Source organism: Miniopterus natalensis, chromosome X (genome assembly GCF_054644295.1).
Source record: "Miniopterus natalensis isolate mMinNat1 chromosome X, mMinNat1.hap1, whole genome shotgun sequence".
NCBI classification, from domain to species: Eukaryota; Metazoa; Chordata; class Mammalia; order Chiroptera; family Miniopteridae; genus Miniopterus; species Miniopterus natalensis.
The window spans coordinates 25,743,345-25,767,321 of NC_142103.1; the positions used below are offsets into that span (position 1 = coordinate 25,743,345).

General features: G+C 39.4%; 1 protein-coding gene and 1 pseudogene across 1 annotated transcript in view; both read right to left on the reverse strand.

Annotated features, from left to right (window-relative positions):
- The window catches only part of RNF128 (ring finger protein 128), a 70,499-nt gene extending 49,998 nt beyond the window's left edge, over window positions 1-20,501 (reverse strand). Inside the window, exon 1 of the mRNA XM_016206385.2 lies at window positions 20,009-20,501. Coding sequence (XP_016061871.2) covers window positions 20,009-20,501 — 493 coding nt within the window. The remainder of the gene's footprint in view (window positions 1-20,008) is intronic.
- On the reverse strand, window positions 421-2,362 carry LOC107532133 (lysine--tRNA ligase-like; annotated as a pseudogene).
- Window positions 20,502-23,977: the final 3,476 nt, after the last annotated feature.

The following is a 23,977-nucleotide window of genomic DNA, read 5'->3' on the forward strand; positions in this document are numbered from 1 at the left end:
AAAGTCTCAGGGTCCTGTGGTCCCAGATCATAATTTGAAAACTGTTGGGTAGGATCAATGATCTCCAAACTTTAATATGCATGAGAATAACCTGGGAAACTTGCTAAAACACTGAATTCCTAGGTCTCTCTTCCGATTCAGAATGTCTGGGGTAGGGCTGAGGAATCCACAGTTTAACAAATTCTGTGGGTTCTTTGGCTGCATGTTATCTGTGGCCCATAGTTTTATTTATTTATTTTTTAGAGAAAGGGTTTATTTGTAACAAGGAGTAAGAAAGGAATTATTAATTCCTTTTCTCTCTTCTGGTGAATGAACTGCAATAGTCAAATGGATAGCAACATACAAGAATTCTCTTGCAGTCCTTGGTCTTTTCCAGAAATATAAAGATGCATGAGTTATATGACTTGCAATTATTATTTTCTAGACAGAAGTGTTAGCTGTTGTGCTTCCCAGCATATCACCAGTGGCCACATTTTCTTTCTTGTCTTCGGGTTTCATGGCAGGAAATAGAAGTACTTCCTTGATGTTATTAGACTAGTCTGTGAGAAACATGGTGAATTGGTCTATGCCCATGCCCCAGCCAGCTGTGGGGGGCAGCCCATATTCCAGGGTGGTGTAGAAGCGTTCATCTATGAACATGGTCTCATCATCACCAACAGCCTTGGCCTTGGCCTGTTCTTTCAAAAGCTGCCACTTCCTCATGGAGTCATTCAGCTTGGTGTAGGCATGCTATTTCCTTCTTCATGACAAACAGCTCAAAGTGCTCAGTTGGGTCTCTCTTTAGAGCAGTGTCATTTGGCCAAAGGGCTCATTATCTGTGGGTGATTACAGATTAATGTAGGATTGATGCATCACTTCCAGGAACTCCCCAACAAGTTTATCAAGGAGCCTGACTGGTACCAGGTGGAGGGCATTCAACAGCTTTTGCCACACAGATATCATAAAGAATTTTCTGAGTGAGTTTCTTCAGTTCCTGTCAGCTTCATGCCTCCCCCCAAGGCTTTCTCAAACTCTTCTATCATGCTGATTCTCCAGAAGGGTGGGTTGAAGTCAATCTCTCAGGCTTGGCCCTTAGGGCCATCTGGTTGGTAAGTGAGCTTGTAACTGCCTGTAATATGCTTCACTATTATCCCTGAAATCATCTTTTCTGTGATTTCCATGAGATCATGATATCTGCCTAGGCCATGTAGAACTCACAGATGGTGAACTCAGAATTGTGAATCAAGTTAATTCCTTCATTCAGGAACTGGTGTACAATTTTGTAAACCTGGTCAATGCCACAAAACATCAGCATCTTATGGTAGAGTTCTAAAGCAATTCTCATATATAGATTCATGTCCAGCTCATTGTGGTAGGTGATAAAAGGTGTGGTTACAACTTTCCCTGGTAGATGTTCAACATGGTAGTTTCAATCTCTAAGAATTCCAATTCATCCAAGAAACTTCCTTTATGTGTGATGAGCTTAGAGCAGATGACAAATTTCTCCCTCACAAAGTTGTTCAGGACCAAGCACAGTATCTCTGAAGATATCATGTTTCCTTGTCTTTGAGGCCAAAGTGAAGATGAGGTAACATATGCAAGCAAGGAGACAGCAGTGTGATCTCTTAGGGAATGATGCTCAGTTCATCCTTCTTGGTTTTCCTAGGATTCCCCTGAATTCCAATTATGTCCTTCTGACACAGGTTGTGTTATTGATACAAATAAATTCTTCTTCTGATTTATAATTCCTGGAATTGGCCATGACTTGCAACTTGACCCCCTCTCCCCTAAGGTCATGGAAACTCTTTAGGCATGGGATCTACCTGTCATTTTTAGGTGATGTCACTCAGGTGGTCCCCAGGCTGCAGGTGACTATATTCTTGAGTGAAGTGACTGAGCAAGATGTCTACATGGAACTTGTACGGGTATGGGTTTTACTCATTGACCTTTAGTTGGTGAACTGCTTGGCTGCAGATCTTGTAATATTGGTTTGGGCCCCAGACTCTTCTCCTTTGCACCCATATCATTGTCAGTGGTGTGGTTGGTGGCATCAACATTGGCCTGGATTAGTTGTTTCTGACTGAGCTCCTTGTGCTTGACCTCCTTCTCCACCACCTCCTTCTCAGCTTTCAGGCATCTCTTTAGCTCACTTCTTTTATTAGAAAGTACCTTGACCTTGTGAAGCGCTGTGAAAGGAGCAAGTTGACCCATTCACAGCTCCCTCTGCCACCACCAGGATGTTGGTGCAGGGGCCCCTAACAAGCCTTATAGCAGCTTGCGTCAACATGTCAGAACACCCTGGGACTAATGATTACCACTACTTTTTGCTCAGTTTCAGCTTGCCACTGTCCATATTCACCTAAGGTCCCTGCACCGCAGCCATCTCTCTGAGGGCCTGACCTGAAAGGTATGGCCCATGTATTTGGAAATATTAAGCTGGAGTTTGATTATAGTTTGAGTTCCAATACAGTGGTCCAGTCACTCTGACCAGATCAATGCCAATCCTTTACTCTGCATAGAAAAACTCTGTCAGTAGAAGTATTTTATTTTTATTAGTAAGTACTTCACATAGAGAAGTTTGAAAATTAGCCACATAAGAAACAGGGCCATTCCTTTCATGTTATAATACAACTTCAGCGTCACCATTGCCTCTCACCTTAATCACTATAACAACCTCCTCATTGCTCTCCAAATCAGCAGTCTTAGCCCTACAATTCATTCCCCTCATAGCTACCAGGTACATTTTTCTACAAGGGAAAAAAACCTGTTACCTGGAGAGCATTATGCTAAGTGAAATAAGTCAGTCAGAGAAAGACAAGTACCATATGACTTCACTCATATGTGGAATCTAATGAACAAAATAAAGTAACAAACAAAATAAAAACAGACTCAGATAGATAACAGACTGACAGCTGTCAGGGGAGGCATGATGTGGGTTTGTATGAAAAAAGCAAAGGGATTAAACAAAACAAACAAACTCATAGACACAGACAACATTATGGTGATTTCCTGAGGGAAAGAGGGGTTGGGGGAAGTAGAAGAGGGTAAAGGGGGGACAAATGGTGATGGAAACAGACTTGACTTGTGGTGGTGAATGCACAATACAATATACAGATGATGTATTATTGAATTGTACACCTGAAACCTATATAATTTTATTAACCAATGTCATCCCAATAAATTCAAATAAAAAGAAAACATGTTAATAAAAGGAAAAAATGTTTATATTATTCCTTTGCTAAAGGCCCTTAAAGAGCTCCATTTCACTTAAAGTACAACCTCCTCGCCCGGCTGGGTGTGGCTCAGCAGTTAAGCATAGACCTAGGATCCAGGAGATGAAGGTTCAATTCCTGGTCAGGGCACATACCCGGGATGCAGGCTCAATCTTCAGTCAGGGGCGTGCAGGAGGCAGTCGATCAATGACAATTCTCTCATCATTGATGTTTCTCTCTCTCCCTCTCCCTTCCTCTCTGAAATGAATAAAGATATATTTTAAAAATAAATAAATAAAAATAAAGTACAACCTCCTTTTATAAGATCTTGGCCCATCTGGGTTAGACATTCAGTTTTTACACTGTCTAGTGCAGACTTCACTTGAGGTTATCTGGTTTACTTGAGTTTCACTAATCTATTAATTCCTTTAGGTTAGGGACTGGGTCTTTCATCACTGTATCTACAACATCTAGCAGAGTACCTGGAACATAACACTTGTCAAATAAATGTTTGATTAATGCAATTTTAAGTATGCTATATTTACTGATAATTTGAATCTTGATTCAATCTGAAAACAAATTTATCGTTAAAGATAATAGTGGTGAACAGAGTCTAAGGTACACCTCCTTCCTACATTCAAAGATGGCATATCTTGACAGGACATGTCTGCCTACAGCAAGGCCATATCACATATCCAAAGATAAAAAGTTGAACACTAATCCTACTCTACAGACCTTGGGTTTAGTGTGACATGCACTGCAACAGTGTTGATCCCATTGAAATTACCATACTGCCAGAGCAGAACTAATAATGGTGGCAAAAATCCCTCTCCAAATGGGGCTTGGTTACACCTAAATCTCTCACATTTAGGAGCTAGGACAGATGCCATTTTAGTCCCAACCTCAATTTAGAGTCCAGTTATTTTTGTTCAAAAGGAGAGTGGTGATTTCGTCACTTATGAAGAGGTTCAGACGTCATAAAAGATAAGTCTTAAAGTAGTTGGAACAGTTTAGTGTCTATACAACCTTAAATTTGTGCTGATACCGAGGAAAAGAAAGTAATGAGGCTATTTCAAAGCCATGAAAAAACTGTAGTATGTATGTTATTTAATTAATTGGGTATCCTGTAATTGTATTAAAAATTTTATGCTGAAGTTTTCTATTGTCATAGTTTTTGTTTGAGGGTAGCAAGGTTTCTGGAACCAAATTCAACATTTGTTGTTGCTATTTATTAATGTTTTATAGAGGAATGCTAATCAGTTAATTCCAAGCATCAATGTATTCAATCCTTAGGGATAATAAATTGTGCAATATCCAGAGCCATTCAGAATCTGATAAGAATATTTGATGGTGCAAGGTGAAGCAACCACAGACTAATGATATATACACAGCAAGTTAAAAACATAAAGATATTGTTGGGCAGTATAAAATGATAAACAGGAGCTTTAGGGGTTTCAGGAAAAGTTATATCAACATTGGAAGTTATGGTGTAAAAAATTAAAATTTAATTTAAAAAAGAAATTATGGTGATCCTTTGCCCTTGTATAAATTGGTTTTGTTTTCCTGCAATGTGAGATCTTGGGAGGGAGAATTCCACTGAATAAATTGTTGCTGTGTAAAGGGGGAAAATATGAGCACAGAGCCAAGCCATGGCCTAGATTTACAATGAAATTGGGACATGGCCTCCACCACTTGTCACTTTACCCTTCACCTTTCAGACCTGGTAAAACTGGTACAAGAATGTATGGAAGGAACAAACATTCACTCTGTACCTTAAATACTGCTAAACTCTAGAGAGCGGCATTTTTGTGTAGATCTAAAAGCCCTGCTTAAATTGATATTTGAGTGCCAGACTAAAATATTATTATTAGCCAAAAAATGCAACAGAGCCTGAAAATATGAGCTCCCTGGAAGGAAAAGACCACATCATTGTTTATCCTGAGCTTCTTACACCCTGCTCACTCTTCTCTTCCTACCACGACATCCAGCACAGCGCTGGTCATAAAGAGGTACTCAAACATTTGCTTAAATTTGAACCTCTTTTTGTATGCATTCTCTTCAAATATACTTTCTAATAGGGGAATTATGTTGAAAATTGCACTGTTAAAATTAGGAAGAGCATTATGTTCAGAGATAGGGTACATTTTTTGCCCTGGCCACAAGAACCTAAGGGTACAAAAGTTACAGAAATTCAATTAGTATTCTATTAGGTATCCTAATTAGAGAAAAAGGGAATTTGGTATGCCTCTGGAGAAATTCTGGTATCATTTAGTATAAAAATTCATAAATAAGGACATTTTACCAAGTGAAAATAGTAAATTTCCTCCTATATGAAGTATTATAAAAGCTAACCTCTGTACTAAGGCCCATATACTAATTATAAAAACAAACACAAACCTGTCTCACTTGTAGTTTTATCCTTTCACAGTAAGTTGTTTCTGAAAGTCAGTAAGGAAAACAAACCTATCCTGCAGAGCTCCCTTTTTTTTCTTTTTTATTGAATTTACTGTGGTGACATTGGTTAATAAAATGATATAGGTTTGGGGTGTACAGTTCTTTTCCCCCCTTTTTATTGAGTTTATTGGGGTGACACTGGTTATCAGGTGTATAATTCTATAATATATCATCTGCATATTGTACTGTGTGTTCATCAGCCCCAAATCAAGTCTCCTTCCATCACCATTTATTCCCCCAATATCCTCTTCTACCTCCCCCCGCCCTTGACCTCTAGTAATCACCATACTGTTGTCTGTATCTATGAGTTTAGTTTTGTTTTTTGCTTAATCCCCTTCAATTCCACTCCTGGGAATATATTCAAAGAAGCCCGAATCACTAATTCGAAAGAATATGTGCACCCCTATGTTCATTGCAGTGTTATTTACAATAGGCAAGATTTAGAAGCAGCCCAAGTGTCCATCAGTGGAAGAGTGGATAAAAAAGCTGTGGTAATTTTCTCTAGGTCCATCCATACTGTCCCAACGGGTACAAGATTCTTCTTCTTTACAGCTGCATAGTATTCCATGGTGTAAATGACCCATAGCTTTTTTATCCACTCATCTGTTGTCAGGCACTTGGGTTGTTTCCAGATCTTAGCTATAAGTGAAATAAGCCAGACAGCGAAAGACAAACATCACATGATCTCACTTATACGTGGAATCTAAAGAATTTAATAAACTGATGAACAGAATAGATTCAATGACATGGAAGCATAGATGAGACTGAAGAATGTCAGAGGGATGGAGGAGGGCGGGTGGGTAGAGGGGGAGAGAGGAACTAAAGAATTTATATGCATATACGCACAACCCAAGGACACGGACAATGGCGGGGAGAGGGACTGGGGAGAGGGATGGGACGGGGTGGAACAGGCCACTGGGAAGAAAAAAGGGACATCTGTAATATTTTAAACAAAAATAAAATAAATAAAAAAAAGCTGTGGTACATTTACACAATGGAATACTACTAAATGAAGTCACATTAAGCTGATATAAAAGGTACCATATTAATACGAAGAATTACAGTATAACTAAAATGTTTGTTATCACACTGAAAACATTTTGTTTTTACCATAGTGAGATAACTGGTTTAGTTACTCCTTTACACTGACAAAACTTTGATATTGTTAAAATATGAGGCCAGTGTAATAAAATGAGAGTGAGGGGTTATCAAGTGTATGGCAATCAGTGTTTTTAAAATTATATTTCAGATGGATATTAAGTATTTTGAGAGAAAAAGGATTATATAAATAAATGAGTTTAGAAAATAACTCATTGAATGAAGTTAAATAGTGTTTCTTTAATATAACAGAGGCTCTGAGAAGGCCTGCTGTAACATGTATTGCCAATCTCCAAGACAGGGCTATAGATGATGGTGAGGTGGTTAAGCTATCCTTTAATGAATTAGGCTGTATACTAAGTGCTTTACATATTATCTAACTTATCCCTGACTATAACCCTATGAGGTAAGTACTATCATCTCCCATTCTATAGATTAAAAAACTGAGTTCTAAAGAGGTTAATTTGGCTAAGGCACAAAGCTATTACCTGATAGGTTGGAATTCAAGTCAAAATCCATCTGATTCCTAAGTCCCCTCACTTATCCAGTGTGCCATCAAAAGATCCGTAGCAATTTCTATTGCTAGAACTTAATATCTTGATTTTAAGTTCTTGCTGCTGCTTAAAATGGAAATACACAGTGAAGAAGAACAAAATAGTTTCAGTTTCTCGATTACGTGATTTCTCTCTGTATATGTCAGAAACTGACCAGAAAAACAGCAATTTGAATGTCACAGGTGTGTTTTTTCTGCTTCTGCATATAAAACAATTACAGATTTGAAAATATGGTAGTGAACAGTTGTAATTACCAAAGGAGAAATATTATGTTTTGTAATAAAATTGTTAGCAGAAGGTTTAAAAAAACTAACATTTATTAAATGTCCACTACATGTCGAACACTTTATTTACAATATTATAGAAAAATGGGTATTATCCTCCCTTTTATGAACAAGATAAATGAAGTCCAGGTTAACAACTTGCCCAATATCACATATTAATTGGTAGGGCTGGAATTCAAGCCAAGCGGTCTGACTCAAGGATACCGGTCCTTCCATTGTAATATGGTGTCTCACAATTTCAAATGGAACACATTCCTCTTTGGTACAATAGGTTGAAATAAAAATAGAGCAATCATGTAGCTTTCCTTACCATCAAAGGGTAATCTGTTAGCCCTTAATTATATTACTCAAGGTAAGTGAATTTGTCTTGTTTGCCAGCTGAACCAAAAGATATCAGTCAAGCAGAAAAACAGAAGCAGCAAAAAGGATGGGTGGGTGTGCTGGTTAAGGCAATGGAGGTGACTGGTGCTTTTGCACTGGCCAGTTTCTGTCTCTTAAGCATCCTGTTCCCTTGCCAAAATGAAATAATGGAGGTGGAAAAAAAGAATTCGAAATATTCTATAACTCAAAATATGTTAGAACTGTGTTAAATAAAGGTTGTTTATAGATCTACAAATGAAAACCGCACTCAATATAACCATGTTTTTCTAGCCTTCATCTAAATACTGTTGAAATCCTCTAATGAGAAAAGATGTACTGACTTGGAAAACTATTAATGGCTAATCAAGCCACAAATCCAAGTTATGTTCTTCAAACTTTTAGGAACATTACAAGTGCTATTAAAATAAGTCAATTTTTTTCAGATCATCATAGGTTATGAAAACAAAATGCAGTCCTTAAGGTGAAACACATGGAAAAGGAGAGGTAGAGCTTTTATCAACATTACAAAGTCCCTCATTGCACTACTGTCTGTGCCTCTGGGTTATGCATATATGCATATAAATTCATTGGTTAATCTCACCCCACCAACCCATGCATCTCCACCTTCCCTCTGAGATTCATCAGTCTGATCCATGCTTCCATGTCACTGAATCTATTTTGTTCATCAGTTTATTACCTTCTTTAGATTCCACATATGAGTGAGATCATGTGGTTTGTCTTTCTCTGCCTGGCTTATTTCACTTAGCATAATATTCTCCAGGTCCATCCATACTGTCTCAAAAGGTAAGAGATCCTTCTTCTTTACAGCTGCATAGTATTCCATGGCATACATGTCCCACAGCTTTTTTATCCACTCATCTACTGATGGGCACTTGGGCTACTTCCAGATCTTAGCTATTGTAAATTTCACTGCTATGAACATAGGGTGGCATAGATTCTTTCTGATTAGTGTTTCAGGATTCTAAAGATATATTCCTAGAAGTGGGATCACTGGGTCAAAAGGCAGTTCCATTTTTAATTTTTTGAGGAAACTGTATACTGTTTTCTATAGTGGCTGCCCCAGTCTGAATTCCCACCAGCAGTGTACCAGGGTTCCCCTTTCTCCATATCCTCACCAGCATGTGTTATTTGTTGATTTGTTGATGGCAGCCATTCTGACAGGTGTGAAGTGATAACTCATTGTGGTTTTCATTTGCATCTCTTTGATTAGCGACGTTGAGCATTTTTTCTTATATCTCTTGGCCACCTGTATGTCCTCTTCGGAGAAGTGTCTATTCGGGTCCTTTGCCCATTTTTTAATTGGATTGTCTGTCTTACTCTTGTTGAGTTGTATTAGTTCTTTATACACTTTGGAGATTAGCCCCTTATCAGATACAACCTTGGCAAATACATTCTTCCATACCATGAGGTTCCTTTGAATTTTGAGGCTGATTTCTTTTGCTGTGTAGAAGCTTTTTAGTTTGATGTAGTCCCATGTGTTTATTTTTTCTTTTCTTTCTCTTACCCTAGGAGATGTGTCAGTGAAAATTCCATTACGTGAGATGTCTGTGACTTTACTGCCTGTTTTCTTCCAGGATTTTTATGGTTTTGCGACTTACATTTAAGTCTTTTATCCATTTTGAGTTTATTCTTGTGCATGGAGTAGATTGGGGATCTAGTTTCATTTTTTCCCAAGTATCTGTCCAATTTTCCCAGCACCATTTATTGAAGAGACTGTCTTTATTCCATTGTATGCTCTTGCCTCCTTTGTCAAATATTAACTGACCATAATGGTGTGGGTCTATTTCTGGGGTCTCTGTTCTGTTCCACTTATCTATATGTCTGTTGTTGTACCAATACCAGATTTTGATTACAGTGGCTGTTTTGATTATAGTGGCTCTGTAGTAAGGTTTGATATCTGGTATAGTGATCCCTCCCACTCTGTTCTTCATTCTCAAGATGGCTGGGGCTATTTGGGGTTTTTGTTGGTTCCATAGAAATTTTTGGAATATTTGTTCTTGCTGTGTGAAATATGCTGTTGGTATTTTAATCAGAATTGCATTGAATCTATACATTGCTTTTGGTAGTACGGACATTTTAATCATATTAATTCTTCCAATCCAAGAACATGGTATATTCTTCCACTTGTTTATATCTTCCTCTATTTCTTTTTTCAGTGTCCCGTAGTTTTCCAAGTACAGGTCTTTAACATCCTTGGTTAAGTTTATTCTTAGATATCTTATTTTGTTAGTTACAATAGTAAATGGTATTGTTTTTTAGTTTCTCTGAGACTTCATTGATGGTGTATAAAAATGCCACTAATTTCTGGATGTTAATTTTGTATCCAGCTACCTTGCCAAATTCATTTATTAAATCCAGTAGTACATTGGTCAAGTCTTTAGGGTTTTCTATGTACAATATCATGTCATCTGCAAATAATGACAGTTTTACTTCCTCCTCTCCAATTTGGATGCCTTTTATGTTTTCTTCCTGTCTGATGGCTGTAGCAAGGACTTCCAGTACTATGTCAAATGAATGGTGAAAGTGGACATCCCTGTCTTGTTTCTGTTATTAAGGGAAATGTTTTTAGTTTTTGACCATTGAGCATGATGTTGGCTGTAGGTTTGTCATATGCAACCTTGATTATGTTATGTTCCCTCTATCCCAACTTTGCTGAGAGTTTTTATAAAAAATGGGTGCTGGATTTTGTTGAATGCTTTTTCTGCATCTATTGATATGATCGTATGATTTTTGTCTTTCATTTTGTTCACATAATGTATCACATTTATTGATTTGCAAATATTATACCAGCCTTGCATCCCTGGAATAAATCCCACTTGGTCATAGTGTATAATCTTTTTAATGTACTGCTGGATCCGATTTGCTAGTACTTTGTTAAGGATTTTAGCATCTATGTTCATCAGGGATATTGGCCTGTAATTTTCTTTCTTTGTAGTGCCTTTATCTGGTTTTGGGGTTAGGATGATGCTGGTCTCATAAAAAGAGCTTGGGGGGCTTCCCGCCTCTTGAATTTTCTGGAATAGTTTGAGGAGAATTGGTGTTAATTCTTCTTTGAGTATTTGGTAAAAGTCGCCTATAAATCCATCTGGTCTAGGACTTTTGTTTGCTGGGAGTTTTTTGATTACTGTTTCAATTTCGTTAGTTGTTCTTGGCCTGTTCAGGTTTTCTGACTCTTCCTGATTCAGCTTTGGAAGGTTTTATGCTTCTAGGAAATTGTCCATTTCACCCATATTGCCCAGTTTCTTAGCATATAGTTGCTCACAGTATTTTCTTACAATCCTTTGTATTTCTGTTGGGTCAGTTGTTATATCTACTCTTTCATCTCTGATATTTTTTATTTGGGTCCTCTCTCTGTTTCTTGGTGAGCCTGGCCAAAGGTTCATTGATCTTATTTATCTTTTTCAAAGAACCAGTCTTCATTTCATTGATTTTTTGTACTGTTTTTTTTTTAGTCTACATTTTCATTGATTTCTGCTCTGATCATTATTATTTCCTTACTTCTACGTCCTCGGGGTTTTTTTTTTTGCTGTTCTCGTTCTAGTCCTTTTAGTTGTTGTGTTAGATGGTTTAGTAGAACTTTTTCTTGTTTCTTGAGGTATGCCTGTAATGTTATGAACTTCCCTCTCAGGACAGCTTTTGCTGTGTCCCATAGGTTTTGGGTTGTTGTCTCTTCATTTTCATTTATTTCCAAGAAGTGTTTGATGTCTTCCTTGATCTTATTGGTAACCCTTTTATTGATTAATAATATGCTATTTAGCTTCCACGTGTTTGAATATTTTTGAGTTTGTTTTTTTTATATAATGGTTCATTTCTAGTTTCACGTCATTGAGATCTGAGAAAATAATTGATATGATTTCAGTCTTCTTGAATTTGTATTGACTTGCCTTGTGCTGTAACATGTGGTATATTTTTGAGAATGTTCCATGTGCACTTGAGAAGAATGTGTATTCTGCTGCTTTGGGATAAAATGTTCTGTAAATGTCAATTAAATCCATTAGATATAGTGTGTCATTTAAGGTCTGCGTTTCCCTGTTGATTTTTTTGTCTTGATGATCTGTCCAATGACGACAGTGGGGTGTTAAAGTCCACCACTATCATTGTGTTGCTGTTGATCTCCCCCTTAAGGAAAACCAAGAAGTTTTGAATACATTTAGCTGCTCTTATATTGAGTGCATATATATTTATAAGGGTCATTTCCTCCTGTTGGATTGATCCCTTGAGTATTAAGTAGTGACATTCTTTGTCTCTTGTTATGGTCTTTATTTTGAAGTGTATTTTGTCAGAAATAAGTATTGCTAATCCAGCTTTTTTGTTTGTTTGTTCCCATTTGCATGGAATATTTTTTTCCATCCCTTCATTTTCAGCCTGTGTGAATCTTTTGCTTTCATGTGTGTTAAGATCTTGTAGGCAGCATATATTTCCGTCCTGTTTTCTTATCCATTCAGCTACCCTATGTCTTTCAAATGCAGCATTTATTCTGTTTACATTTAAGGTTACTATTGATATATACTTATTTAATGCTATTTTCCCCCTTTATGCTGATGTACCTTTCTCTCAATATTTCTTCTCATCTTAAAGCAGTCCTTTTAGCATTTCTTATAATGCTGGTTTGGTGGAACTGAACTCCTTTGGTCTTCTTTTGTCTGGGAAGCTCTTTATTTCATCTTCAATTTTAAACGACAGCCTTGCTGGATAAAGCAGTCTTGGTTGCAGGTTCTTGCTTTTCAATACTTTGAGACCTTCATGCCCATGCCTTCTGGCCTGAAGTGTTTCTGTTTGAGGAATCTGCTGTCAGCCGTATGGGGGTTCCCTTGTAGGTCACTTCTTGTCTCTTTCTTGCAGCCCTAATATTCTCTTTGTCCTTAATATTTGCCATTTTAATTATGATGTGTCTTGGAGTGAGTCTCTAAGGGTTCCTCTTTTTTTGAACGAACTTGTGTGGCTTTCTCCCTCACCCATGTAGGAAATTTTTGTCATTATTTCCACCACCAAGTTTTCTATCCCTTGCTGACTTTCCTCCCACTCTGGTGCCCAATGATGTGAATGTTGTTTTGTTTCATGTTGTCCCAAAGCTCCCTTAGACTGTCCTTATGCTTTTTAAGTGTTTTTTCTTTTTGCTGCTCTGATGAGTGGCTTTTTCTACCTTATCTTCTGAGTCACTTATTCAATCCTTTGCTTCATTGAGCCTGCTTTTAATTCCTCCAGCGTATTCTCAATATCAGATATAGTATTCTTCATTTCTGCCTGGATTTATGATATCTAGGCCTTTTTTCATGTATTTCACTAAGTTCCTGGATCTTCCCATTAAGTATCTTGTGGTTCTCATTAATTTCCTTGAGCATCTTTATAACCATTACTCTGAACTCTATTTCTGATAACTTGCTTAACTCCGTCTTATCAAGGTCTTTTTCTGGTAATTTTTCCTTTTCTTTAGTTTGGGGGTTGTTTCTTTGATTCCCCATTTTGGTGGCTCTTAGTGTTTATATCTGTATATTCGATATATTTGCTGTCTCCCAGTCTTGTGGGGTGGGATTTTGTAGTTTATGTCCAGTGGAGCCCAGAGGTGTGTTTTCCTTATACTTTTGAGCTATTTGTTCTAGGTCTGTCCCTTTTGTGGGTGTCCCTTTTGTGGGTTCTTTGGGTCTCCTGTTGTGATTGGGTCTGGATTGTTGTTGACCCATTCTTGTGAGGACTCTCCTCTAAGGTTGGCTAACTGTGTGGCTCAGCCCCAACTACATTGTGTGAGCTGTTGTACAGGTGCTGGCAAGGCAAGACAATACACAACCAAACTGTCCGGAAACAAGCAGTATCTTACAAAATATCTGGACAATCACAATGAAAACATCCAAAGTGAAAGTAGAAGTGAGACCAGATATGCTACAGCAAAAACAAACAAACAAAAAAACAAAAATAGTGAAAGAAAAAAAAGAGAGAAAGGATATTATTGTTAACAGTAACCAAAAAAAAATAATAATAAAATAAAAAGTAAAAAATAGAGAAGTTAGATGGGATATGAAGGGGGCAGAGAAAAGATTCTAAAAGAAGGATGAACAAAAAATAAGTATAGAGCACAGGAATAGAAAAATAGTTGAAAAATAAAAAATAAAAATACAATCAAGAGACAAACAGAAGCATACAAATAAACAGACAGGAAGATAGAAGGGAGAAAAAGAAAAGAAAAAAAAAGTTATGCCAATGGAACAAGAAGAGAGTGATAACACAAGGGCAGGGCGGGAGTCCAATAAGAGATTTGAGGGAAACAATAGAGAAAAATAGTAAACTTATTGGTTATAATTATAATATCCCACCAGTTAAGCAGAGAATACCAAGAAAATCTTGGTAATAGAACAAAAAACAAAACAAAACAAAAACCAGCAAAGCAAAACAAATTAAAAAAATAATTTAAAAATTTAAATTAAAAAAAAAATTAAAAATTTTAAAAAGGAATTTTTTTCTTTTCTCTTTTTTTTCCTAGAAAAAGAAAAAGAAAAAGAAAAAAAAGTCAATCAGGTGAGTTTCATCTGGGTTGTTTATGTTGTCTGAGGCTCACTGTTTTGTATGCTGATTTCAGTTCTCCTGGGAGGTACTTATGTATCAGCCAATATCAGGAGCTGTCTAGGTTTGGCTCTGATGTCCTTAGGTAGTTGGCTGATCTGTGGCTCTCTGTGGACCACCTCCACTTGTCAGCTATTTTGCCTACCACTTGTGGTTCCCTGTTCTTACTCCAGAGTCTTCTGAATAGTCTTTAGAGTGCAGGCCGGCTAGTGTGGCTCGGGATATTTCTTCCCTTACTTAGAAGTTTTGCTGTCAGGCACTCATTGTGGAGAAGTTAGTCTCTACTTTAAAACCACCTCCTCAGTCTCTACCCTATCCTCCAATTCTAGTTTCCCATACAACGGCCTGCTGCAGTTTCAGATTGACTTCAGTCTGTTGCCTTTTCTTTTTCTTTTCTTTTTTAATATATCTTTATTGATTTCAGAGAGAGGAAATGGGAGGGAGAGAGAGAGAAACATCAATGATGAGAGAGTCATTGATTGGCTGCCTCCTGCATGCCCCCAACTGGGGATCGGGCCCACAACCCAGGCATGTGCCCTGACCAGGAATTGAACCCCGATTGCCTGTATCCTAGGTTGACTCTCAACTACTGAGCCACACCCGTCCAGGCTATTGCCTTTTCTGTATGGGCAGTTTCAGCAGCCTGGGCTCAGTGGGTTCAATAAAAAAAAAACAATTCCAGTGAGCACTTTGCCTGCCCAGCCCCCAGAAGAGGTTCTAACCTTTTCCTCCAGTTCCCAAACAATAGTCCTTGAGAGTCTTATTCTTGTATTGTAGTCCTGTGAGCTGATCTCCGTTTCCCCTCAGGACTGTGCCCAGTGGGGGATAGCTGACCCAGTCCCTTTCTTGCTGGGGGTGGTGCTCCTAGCCTGCAGGAGAGGTAGGCGTGCTCCACCTCTCCTTTCCCAGATCTGGTTGGCTGATCCCACCAGGCACTTAATTCAATCTCTCCAGTATGCAGATACAAATCCCAACTTTCACTGGTCTGTCTCCCCAAAGTAAGCCAGGAAGGTGGACATCCGTTAAGCAATCAAAAACTCAAAAATTCACAAAGCAACACACAGGTAGAGAACCTGCCATAGGAGGTCCCGTTGCCCTCACACCTTGGTACCAAGCAGGAGGGATCACAAAGTCAGCCCCATGTAGCTCCCTGGCACAGCTGATCTCAGAAAAGCTGGGAAAGCTCCTTGTGCACTATCCCAGCTCCCCTCAGAGCGGGACAAAAAACCCCGATTCTCCACAATGGCAGCTCTGGTGGCTGGAAACCCGTTCCTCTGCACTGGAAGCTCCAGCAGCTAGACTCCCAATCTGCCCCACCGGCAGCTCCAGGGACTGGAGTCCTGATCCGCCCTCCTGGCAAATCTGGACCGTCTCTGGTGGTAGGAGGGCTTTCTTCCCTTTCCCTGTGCCACACAGATAAAATGCTTTCTGGGGTTATACTCAATGCTTTACAGGAAGGCAGAGGGTCCCTGTATATGGCTGCTCAGTGCAGCCCTCCAGCCCCTTTCTATTCGGGAGCCACACACTGTTGGACAGCCTTTCCTATGGTTAGCACCCAGCGTGAAAGACTCCTGTCCTGGCTGCTATTAGCAGCTTTCTTTCACTGGGAAGGCACGGTCCCCTCCTCGCTGGCACACTGTTCCCCTGGGTCCTTCTCCCCCCCCCCCCCCCCCCCCGTGCATGAGCTCTCCTTCCCTTCTCTTCCACTCCGGTTTGAGATCCCAGCTTTTGGATGCCAGTCCACACTCCCAAGGGGAGGGAGCTTTGCAGGCTCTAGCCCTAGGGCCTCGGAGCCCAGCACAGGCTTCAGGGGGACTCTCCCTTTCTACCCCCTTCCCTCTCTTACCAGACTCTATGATGTTCCTTCAGTGCTTCCTACTCAAAGTATGTCCACTCAGGTATATTTCTCTGGTTTTTCCAAGCTGGTTATGCAGTATTTTAGTGGTAAATCAAGTCTATGGCTGGGAGCAAGGGCACTCTGTTTCTTGTCACAGTGCTGCCATCTTCCCCAACCATCTCCATAACAGTTTTAAACCAGAACTAAACCAATTAGTTCTGCTGACTTGGAATAAATGGGTCTTCATGGTCATAGGATTGTAATAGGTAAGAGTATGGATGCTCAGCATAAACTCAAACAAAGGCCAAACAATTTAATCACAGTCCCCTGTGAGAGTGGCTGAAGAGAGATTTTGTGAACAAGGAAGACAGCACTGGCTTTTCCTCATTTGGTGGCCCTTATGCAATTCACAGCTATATATATTGAAATAATCAACACTTAAGATCAAAGATAGGTTGTTTTTGACGAGAAATTACAATAAACCCTAGGATTTATCTCAGGAATGAGCAAAGCAAATGAGAAACAGCACTTTGCCAAAAAATGGTGAACAACGCATGTGAATGAAATGCCAAGTGATTTTCCCCATGTTGAAAAGTAGGTTCTCCAGGAGTTCAAGGGAGAAATGTGATTCCACACCTCAAGTAACTAGCTAGCTTTTTTATAGATAGTCTAATGGGAAACTTTGCCATAGTCATCATCTCAGATACTAATAAAATTTTAAAGTATTAAAATACCTTTCTGAATGTAGTTTAACTAAATGATTGATATTTAGGGTTTTATTTTATTTTAATTAATTAATTAATTAATATATCTTTATTGATTTCAGAGAGAGGAAAGGAGAGGAAGAGAGAGAGATAGAAATATCAATGATGAGAGAGTCATTGATTGGCTGCCTCCTGCACGCCCCCGACTGGGGATTGGGTCCACAACCCAGGCATGTGCCCTGAACGGGAATTGAACCCTGATTGCTTGGATCCTAGGTCGATGCTCAACCGCTGAGCCATGCCCGGCCGAGCTAGGGCTTTATTTTATATAGTATCCTGAAGCAAAACAGCAATGATTGGATTCCCAGTGTTTTCATGTCTTCAAACTAACAGTTGCATAATCATATATTTTGTATGTTAATTTTTTGCATCTTGTTAGCATCACCCTATTTTAATAATTAACTTTAATTGAGTGTTTATTATCTTCTAGGTAGTTTACACATGTTATCCTTAATAATCACAGCAATGTAAATATTATATCCATCTTATAGATGGGGAAACTGAGACTCAGTAAAGTTTGATAATCTGACCAAGGACACAAAGCTGTTGTCTGGTAAATCCAGAATTTGATTCACATTCTTGACTGCAATGCCTGTGCTTTTCCTAGCACACCATACTGTCTCTCAATAAAGTATAAGTAAGATGTATGCAGAGTGCCTGGCACAGAATGGCAGAGCAAGAAAAATTAATTTTATTATCCCTAAAACTATCAGATAAATATTAAAGGATAATTTTATTATCCCTAAAACTATCAGATAAATATCCTTAACATAAGTAGGATGAAAACAGTCTAAATACAAACTCTCTTATTAAAGAGTACTCTTCAGTTCCAAATCATTTATGCAAGTGAATCTCATTTGGAGGAGACAAAGTCAAACCCTTGCATTTAAGTAGCCAATTCAAATGTAAAGACTTTAAAATTTACCAAGTCCTTATTCTTCATTTTTATTAGCCTTTAAGAAGGGAGTAAGCAAAAACCAAAACAAAAAACAAAAACACACACAAAAAAACCTCAGAGACTCAGACAACATTATGTTGATTACCAGAGGGGGTAAGGGGAGGTAGAAGAGGGAAAAGAGGGAATAAATGGTGAAGAACAAGACTTGGGGTGGCGAACACACAATACAATATACAGATGATGTATTATAGAACTGTACACCTGAAATCTATGTGATTTTATTAACCAATGTCACCCCAATAAATTCAATGTGAAGGCTGGGGTGGGCAGGGGCTGGGCGAAGGGGGGCAAAGGGAAGGATGGGGGACATCTGTAATAGTGTCAACAATAAAAAAAGTCCAAGAAAAAAAAGAGAAAACAAAAATAGTAATTTCATTCTAATCAATGAATTATCAACCAAGAGAGATACAGTTGCTCCTTTAATCAATATAAAATCTAAGAATCACAGCATTTTAGAGCTGGAAGGGATAATAGAATTCATCTAGTTCACTTTTGTCTCTGCACACTCTGCCAACTTGGCCTCCAACTCCTACCTCTACACTATCATTTGACTTAGTGAGTAACTAGTATAAGGTTACAAAGCTGTTAGAGGCAAAGAAGAGACTAAAATCTCCGGAGTTCCAGTTCAGTCTTCTTTTCATTATGCCACCAGGCATTCAATGCAAGTGCTCTCTAGGCAGTACCAGACGTAGTGTTTCAGGAAAAAAACACACAAAAAACACACACAACAACACTCTCTAAGTATTTAAATAAGTAGATTTGTCTCTCCAGTGACTCCTAAAAGGCTAATCCTATTAGCTAAACTTGACTGAGAAGGATGTGTTAAAACTCTTTATAGGCATTATTTCATTTCATCCTCAAGGCAAACCTATGGGAGTAGTTCTTGGTTCTTTCACATTTGATTGACGAGGGAGCCCAGACTCAAAGACTTCAGATAAGTTGCCCAAGGTCACAGAACTAGTAAGCAATAGATCTGGAATTCCAAGGCCTGACTTGAAGCCTAGCTCTCAACAACTATGACACACTGCTATTATGTCTCTTGCTTTTTCTTCAAAAATTGTTTCTTTGTCCTTTGGGACTTAGGATCACTATGCATATAGTATGGATATCTAATTACAATTAGGGAAAAGGTTTCTGGAAGGATAACTGCAGAGGGAAAAATAGTAACCCACATCATCTCCACAAATTAAAGAGCCACTTGGAATACTTTTCACAAAGTCCAGGCCTTTGCTATCCTCATGCATAAACCTTTTTTCAGTAACATTAATCGTCTCTTTTGTCACTCATTAACACTAAATCACACTGAATAACACTAAATCAGAGTTTTCAAAGGCAAAGGAAAGCACCGATACCAGCAGTCACTTGGGACCTGAGACACCTGGGCAGAAAAGAGCCCAAGAGCAAAGCAAAGTTTCCACCAAAACTGCAATGAGGTTAACAGGGCACAGTAACACAATCTTTGTACCTGATACTAGGAAACACGGAGAGAAAAACAGGGAGAGCAGAGGGGAAAATCTGCTGCAGGCCTGAGGTTGTTAAACAGGAAAGGAGTGAGGAAGGGATTTCCAGGCAGTCTTCTCCCAAGTTATTTCAAAGCCAGTGCCCACCACCAATTAATCCAATGCAAGGCACCCTTGTGAAACACAAGGAAAAGGCAACGCAAAGAGCCCAACACTCCCCGAGTTGCCAGTCTCCGCACTCAGTTTCTCTTACCCTTTTCTACCAGAGAGGCAAATTCTAAAGGATTTTCCGCCCAACCCCCCATGCAGGGTGAATCTCAGGGAGAAAAGCACCCAGCCTCATTCTGTGGGGACAGAAAGGGCACTGGTTTTCTTTCGGAGCAAAGGATAAGAGGAGGAGAGCACCGAGGGAAATAAGAGAAACTGGCCTTGGAAGGGGTTTGAAAAGGCACAATTTAGTAGCTACACTCACCCGGGTGAGACATGGGGATGACCTCATTGCGGGTCCCCGGGAAGTTAAAGATGACGGCTCCAGACGCCCCTCTCTCATAAGCCAGATGGATCTTGTCTGCGAAGGTGCAGCCCCCTCCGCGCTGGATGAGGGCCAACCAAGAGACTTGCACGGTGCGTCCCCAGTCCCCCGGGACCGTGGGCACCGTGAAATTTGTGTGCGGGTTACAGGCATTGAGAGCCCCTGGCCCATCGGGCGGTACCAGGACCCCAGCCACAGGCTGGAGCGGCGAATCCTGGCCGTACACGCCCTCCTCGCTCAGCTCCCACACGGTGCGGTTCACTGCGGTGTGCGGAACCCGCCAGGACACGTTGAGGTACGCGGTCCACACAGCTTCGGCTCCCCGGGAGCCGGGGGCACGCGGACTCAGGGCCAGCAGGAAGCACCACGCCAAAAACCGGGAAAAGCCGCAGCCACCGCGGCAGACGACCCCGGCCCCGGGCGGCGGCCGCATGGCGCGCGCGCTCTGCGGTTTCCTAAGGCGCGTGACGCGCGCCCTCCTGGCTCACGACAGGACCCTGGCTGTGACCAGGTGGGCGCCAGGTGGGGAGGGGGCGGGGGGAGAGTGGCGCGAGCGGAGAGCTAGGTTCGAGCCCAGAGGCACGTATCTTCCGTAGAGATGTTGCCGCAGAAGCAGCTCTTCGCAGCTCCAGTACTCCTCGCATTTGCTGCGGCCGCGTAGGGCTCTGGGGCTTTGGCACGAAGCTCCGCCCAGCCGACTGGGGGTAGAGGTGGCTGGGAGTGAGGAAAGGACACTGCGGGATCCGCCTCTTAAAAGGGTAACAGGATGGGCAGGCATTAGAGTAGGATCTGAGGTTGTGTAGCTAGGTGTGTCTAGTGGTTTTAGGAAAAAGGGACAGGTGAGGAATTATAGAATCTGTGAACATAAAAAAATGCTCTTTGGTAGTATTCGAGTTCGTTTTGAATTTCAAGAACACATTTTCATCCTAACATTTGCCTAAAGGGCGTTTCAGGCTTAAGGTGCCAGAATGTGAAAGTACTTCTAAAAAGGGCAGATCCGAAGGGTCTGAGGTGTAGTCCAGAGAATTTGGGTATGTGGGTGGTGCTGGGGGCAGGCCCTTTACTAAGTCTCTAGGAAGAGAGACGCAGGAAAAGTACGTTACCTTTAAAAAAAAAAAAAAAAAAAAAAAAAATATATATATATATATATATATATATATATATATATAAACCTTTTTCCTTTCCTGCTCCAAACAAGCGTCATATCTGTGTATTTCCGTTTTATCCTTACCGCATGCTAAGGCCCCTTCTAAAAGTAATCTTAGTCTTAAAAAAAATTTCGTTTTCACACATGTCAAAACTAAGCCTCTTCTTCGTCTTCACAAACTAGGTTTATCCAAATGGATATGTCTGCACAATTCATGACATTAACCACATCATCTTTCTCCATTTCCCACTAACTAAAAGAAGCATGACTCACTTTGACAGTTCACTCATGACACTATTGCATTATGATTTCTCCTAACTTTAGGTGTACAATTTTTATGCACTTTGTTGGTTATTACATTTAGTAGGTGCTCAATAATTATGCATTGGATTAAGCCTAATTAATACATCTGGTTTCAGATAACTCTTGACCTTGCGTAAATTATTTCTCTGTGCCTCAGTTTCCTCATCGTCTGTAAAATGGGAATATAATAGTACCTATCACTTGGAGATGTTCAGATGATGAAGTGAATTTACATATGTAAAGCACTTAAAATAGTACTAAGCAGACTGTAAAAATTATATCTGTTAAATACTATTATTAAGTAGGTTCAGGGACACAATACTTTTAAAATCATCTTAAAGTTGTTACTTTGAGGTAATAATCAGAGAAAATGATGTTCAGAATTTCAGCTTTAGCCACTTTTTCAGTTCAAAGAAATATAATTTACTTTATCCAGCCCAACATTTGTTAAATTCCTGATCAATCCCTCCCCTCAATCTCAGCCCAACATTTACTTAATATTATTCCCAAAGATTAAGCATGGGACAATTCTGCACTTGATACTTTTATAGCTTGAGAGAAACCTAGTGGAAAGTTAACATCATGACCAAATAGCACCTAGAATCCAAATAAATGGGCAATTCTGTAAAACATGAATCCTAGGTATTGAAATGGACTTTAGAGGTCAGGGGGGTAGGTATACGGGACCAATAGCATGGCACTCCTAATTATTAATGATGTTAATATCTAAATTGACTAAGGGAAAGAAAATGGTAGGATCAGCCACCTCTCAGAAATGGTACAATTCCAGAAATTATCTGAATTTGTTAGTGAAGAGCTCTCAAAATTCAATCAGTATTACCTGTATGAAAATAAACTATATTGTACTTTGGAGAAACAATGTGTTCAAAAGAAAAGAGATGTCTTCTAAAGTACGTACAAAAATGAAGTTTGAAGAGACATTTGTTAATATTCATTCATTCTTTTGTTAACAAATATTTATTGCACATCTACTATATACAAGCCATGGGCTAAGCATTGGGATAAAAAACCAAATAAGACATTAATTCTGCTTTCAAAAAGCTCATGAATTAACTTTGATGAAACAAACAAGCAAACTCATGATTGCAGTATAGAGTGCTATATGTATATAGCGAAAGTGCTCTGATAGAGGTATGCATAGGGCAGTAGTGGGTAATAGAGAAGAGGAACCTAACCCAAACTGGGAAATAAGGAAAAGCTTTCCAGAGGAAGTTACACCTGTGCTGAGTTTAAGAGGGTTAGCCTTTCTTGGCAGAGAACAATACAAGGAAAAGTATTGAGGCATGAAACTGAAAATGTTGGGTAACAACAAGCACTACAGTCTGTATAAACACAACATGGTTGGATGCAACCCAGAGCACAAGAGAGAAAGTTGTAGATGTCCACAAGGGTCAGTTCTTGAGAGTCCTTTGGGTAAAGCTAAGGAGTTTGGATTTTATCCAAAAGCAAGCAGTAATATAATCAGGGTTTTAAAAGAGTGTAATATATAATCAGATTTGAATTTTAGAGATCATTATGGCTTCTCTGTGGATAATAGGTTGGAAGGGAAAAGAGTAGAAGCAGGGAGTCCAGATAGAAGGTTGCTGGAAGTGCTCTAGGTAAGAGATGAAGGTGGCCTGGACTAGACAGGTAGTGGAAATGAAGATAAATAGATTGGGAATGTATTTTGGAAGTAGAATCAACAGGACTTGTTTGGAGTATAAAAGAGAGAGAAGAGTTAGGGATTTCTCTGAAGTTTTTGGCTTGGAAGACCGAATGACACTTGATTAATCAGGAAGAAGATTTTAAATTTATAGAGTGGATAGGAGGGTGAGGAGAGTTCAGTGTATACAAATTGATTTTCAGGTACCTATGATGTAATTAGGTAGAACTCTCTGGTAGGCAGTTGGATTTTCTGATTACTGAACACCAACTAAAAGCAAGATACTGGAGAGGCATGGGTATACAGAGTCAAAAGAAACAGTCCCTGCCCTCAGTGAGTTCACAGTTTACTAGAAAAGTCAGAGAGGTAAACAGATGATAATGTACAGTGTAATAAATGTTACAACTGAGAAAAACAGGATGCTATGGCAACATGGGTGTGGTTGAGTCTTTAAGAACAAATAAAGTTAATCAAGCAATAAGAGTAAGGATATTCAGGCATAGGCAATAGTATATTACATGAGAACACCAGGAAATATCCAGGGAACTAACATTCAGTAGTTAGGTATGGCAGGGATGTGAGTTGCAAAAGGGGAGCCAATAAAAGTAACACTGGTCAAGTAGGCTATGCCAGAACATGAAGAGTGTAGAAGACAACATTAAAGAGTGTAAATTCAACACACATGCAAACACATTTGCATACTCACACATACATAAAGTAAATAGGGCAAAATAATAATTAAATCCAGATGGTGGGTATATAAGTGCTCAATGTATTAATTTTTCAATTTTTCTCT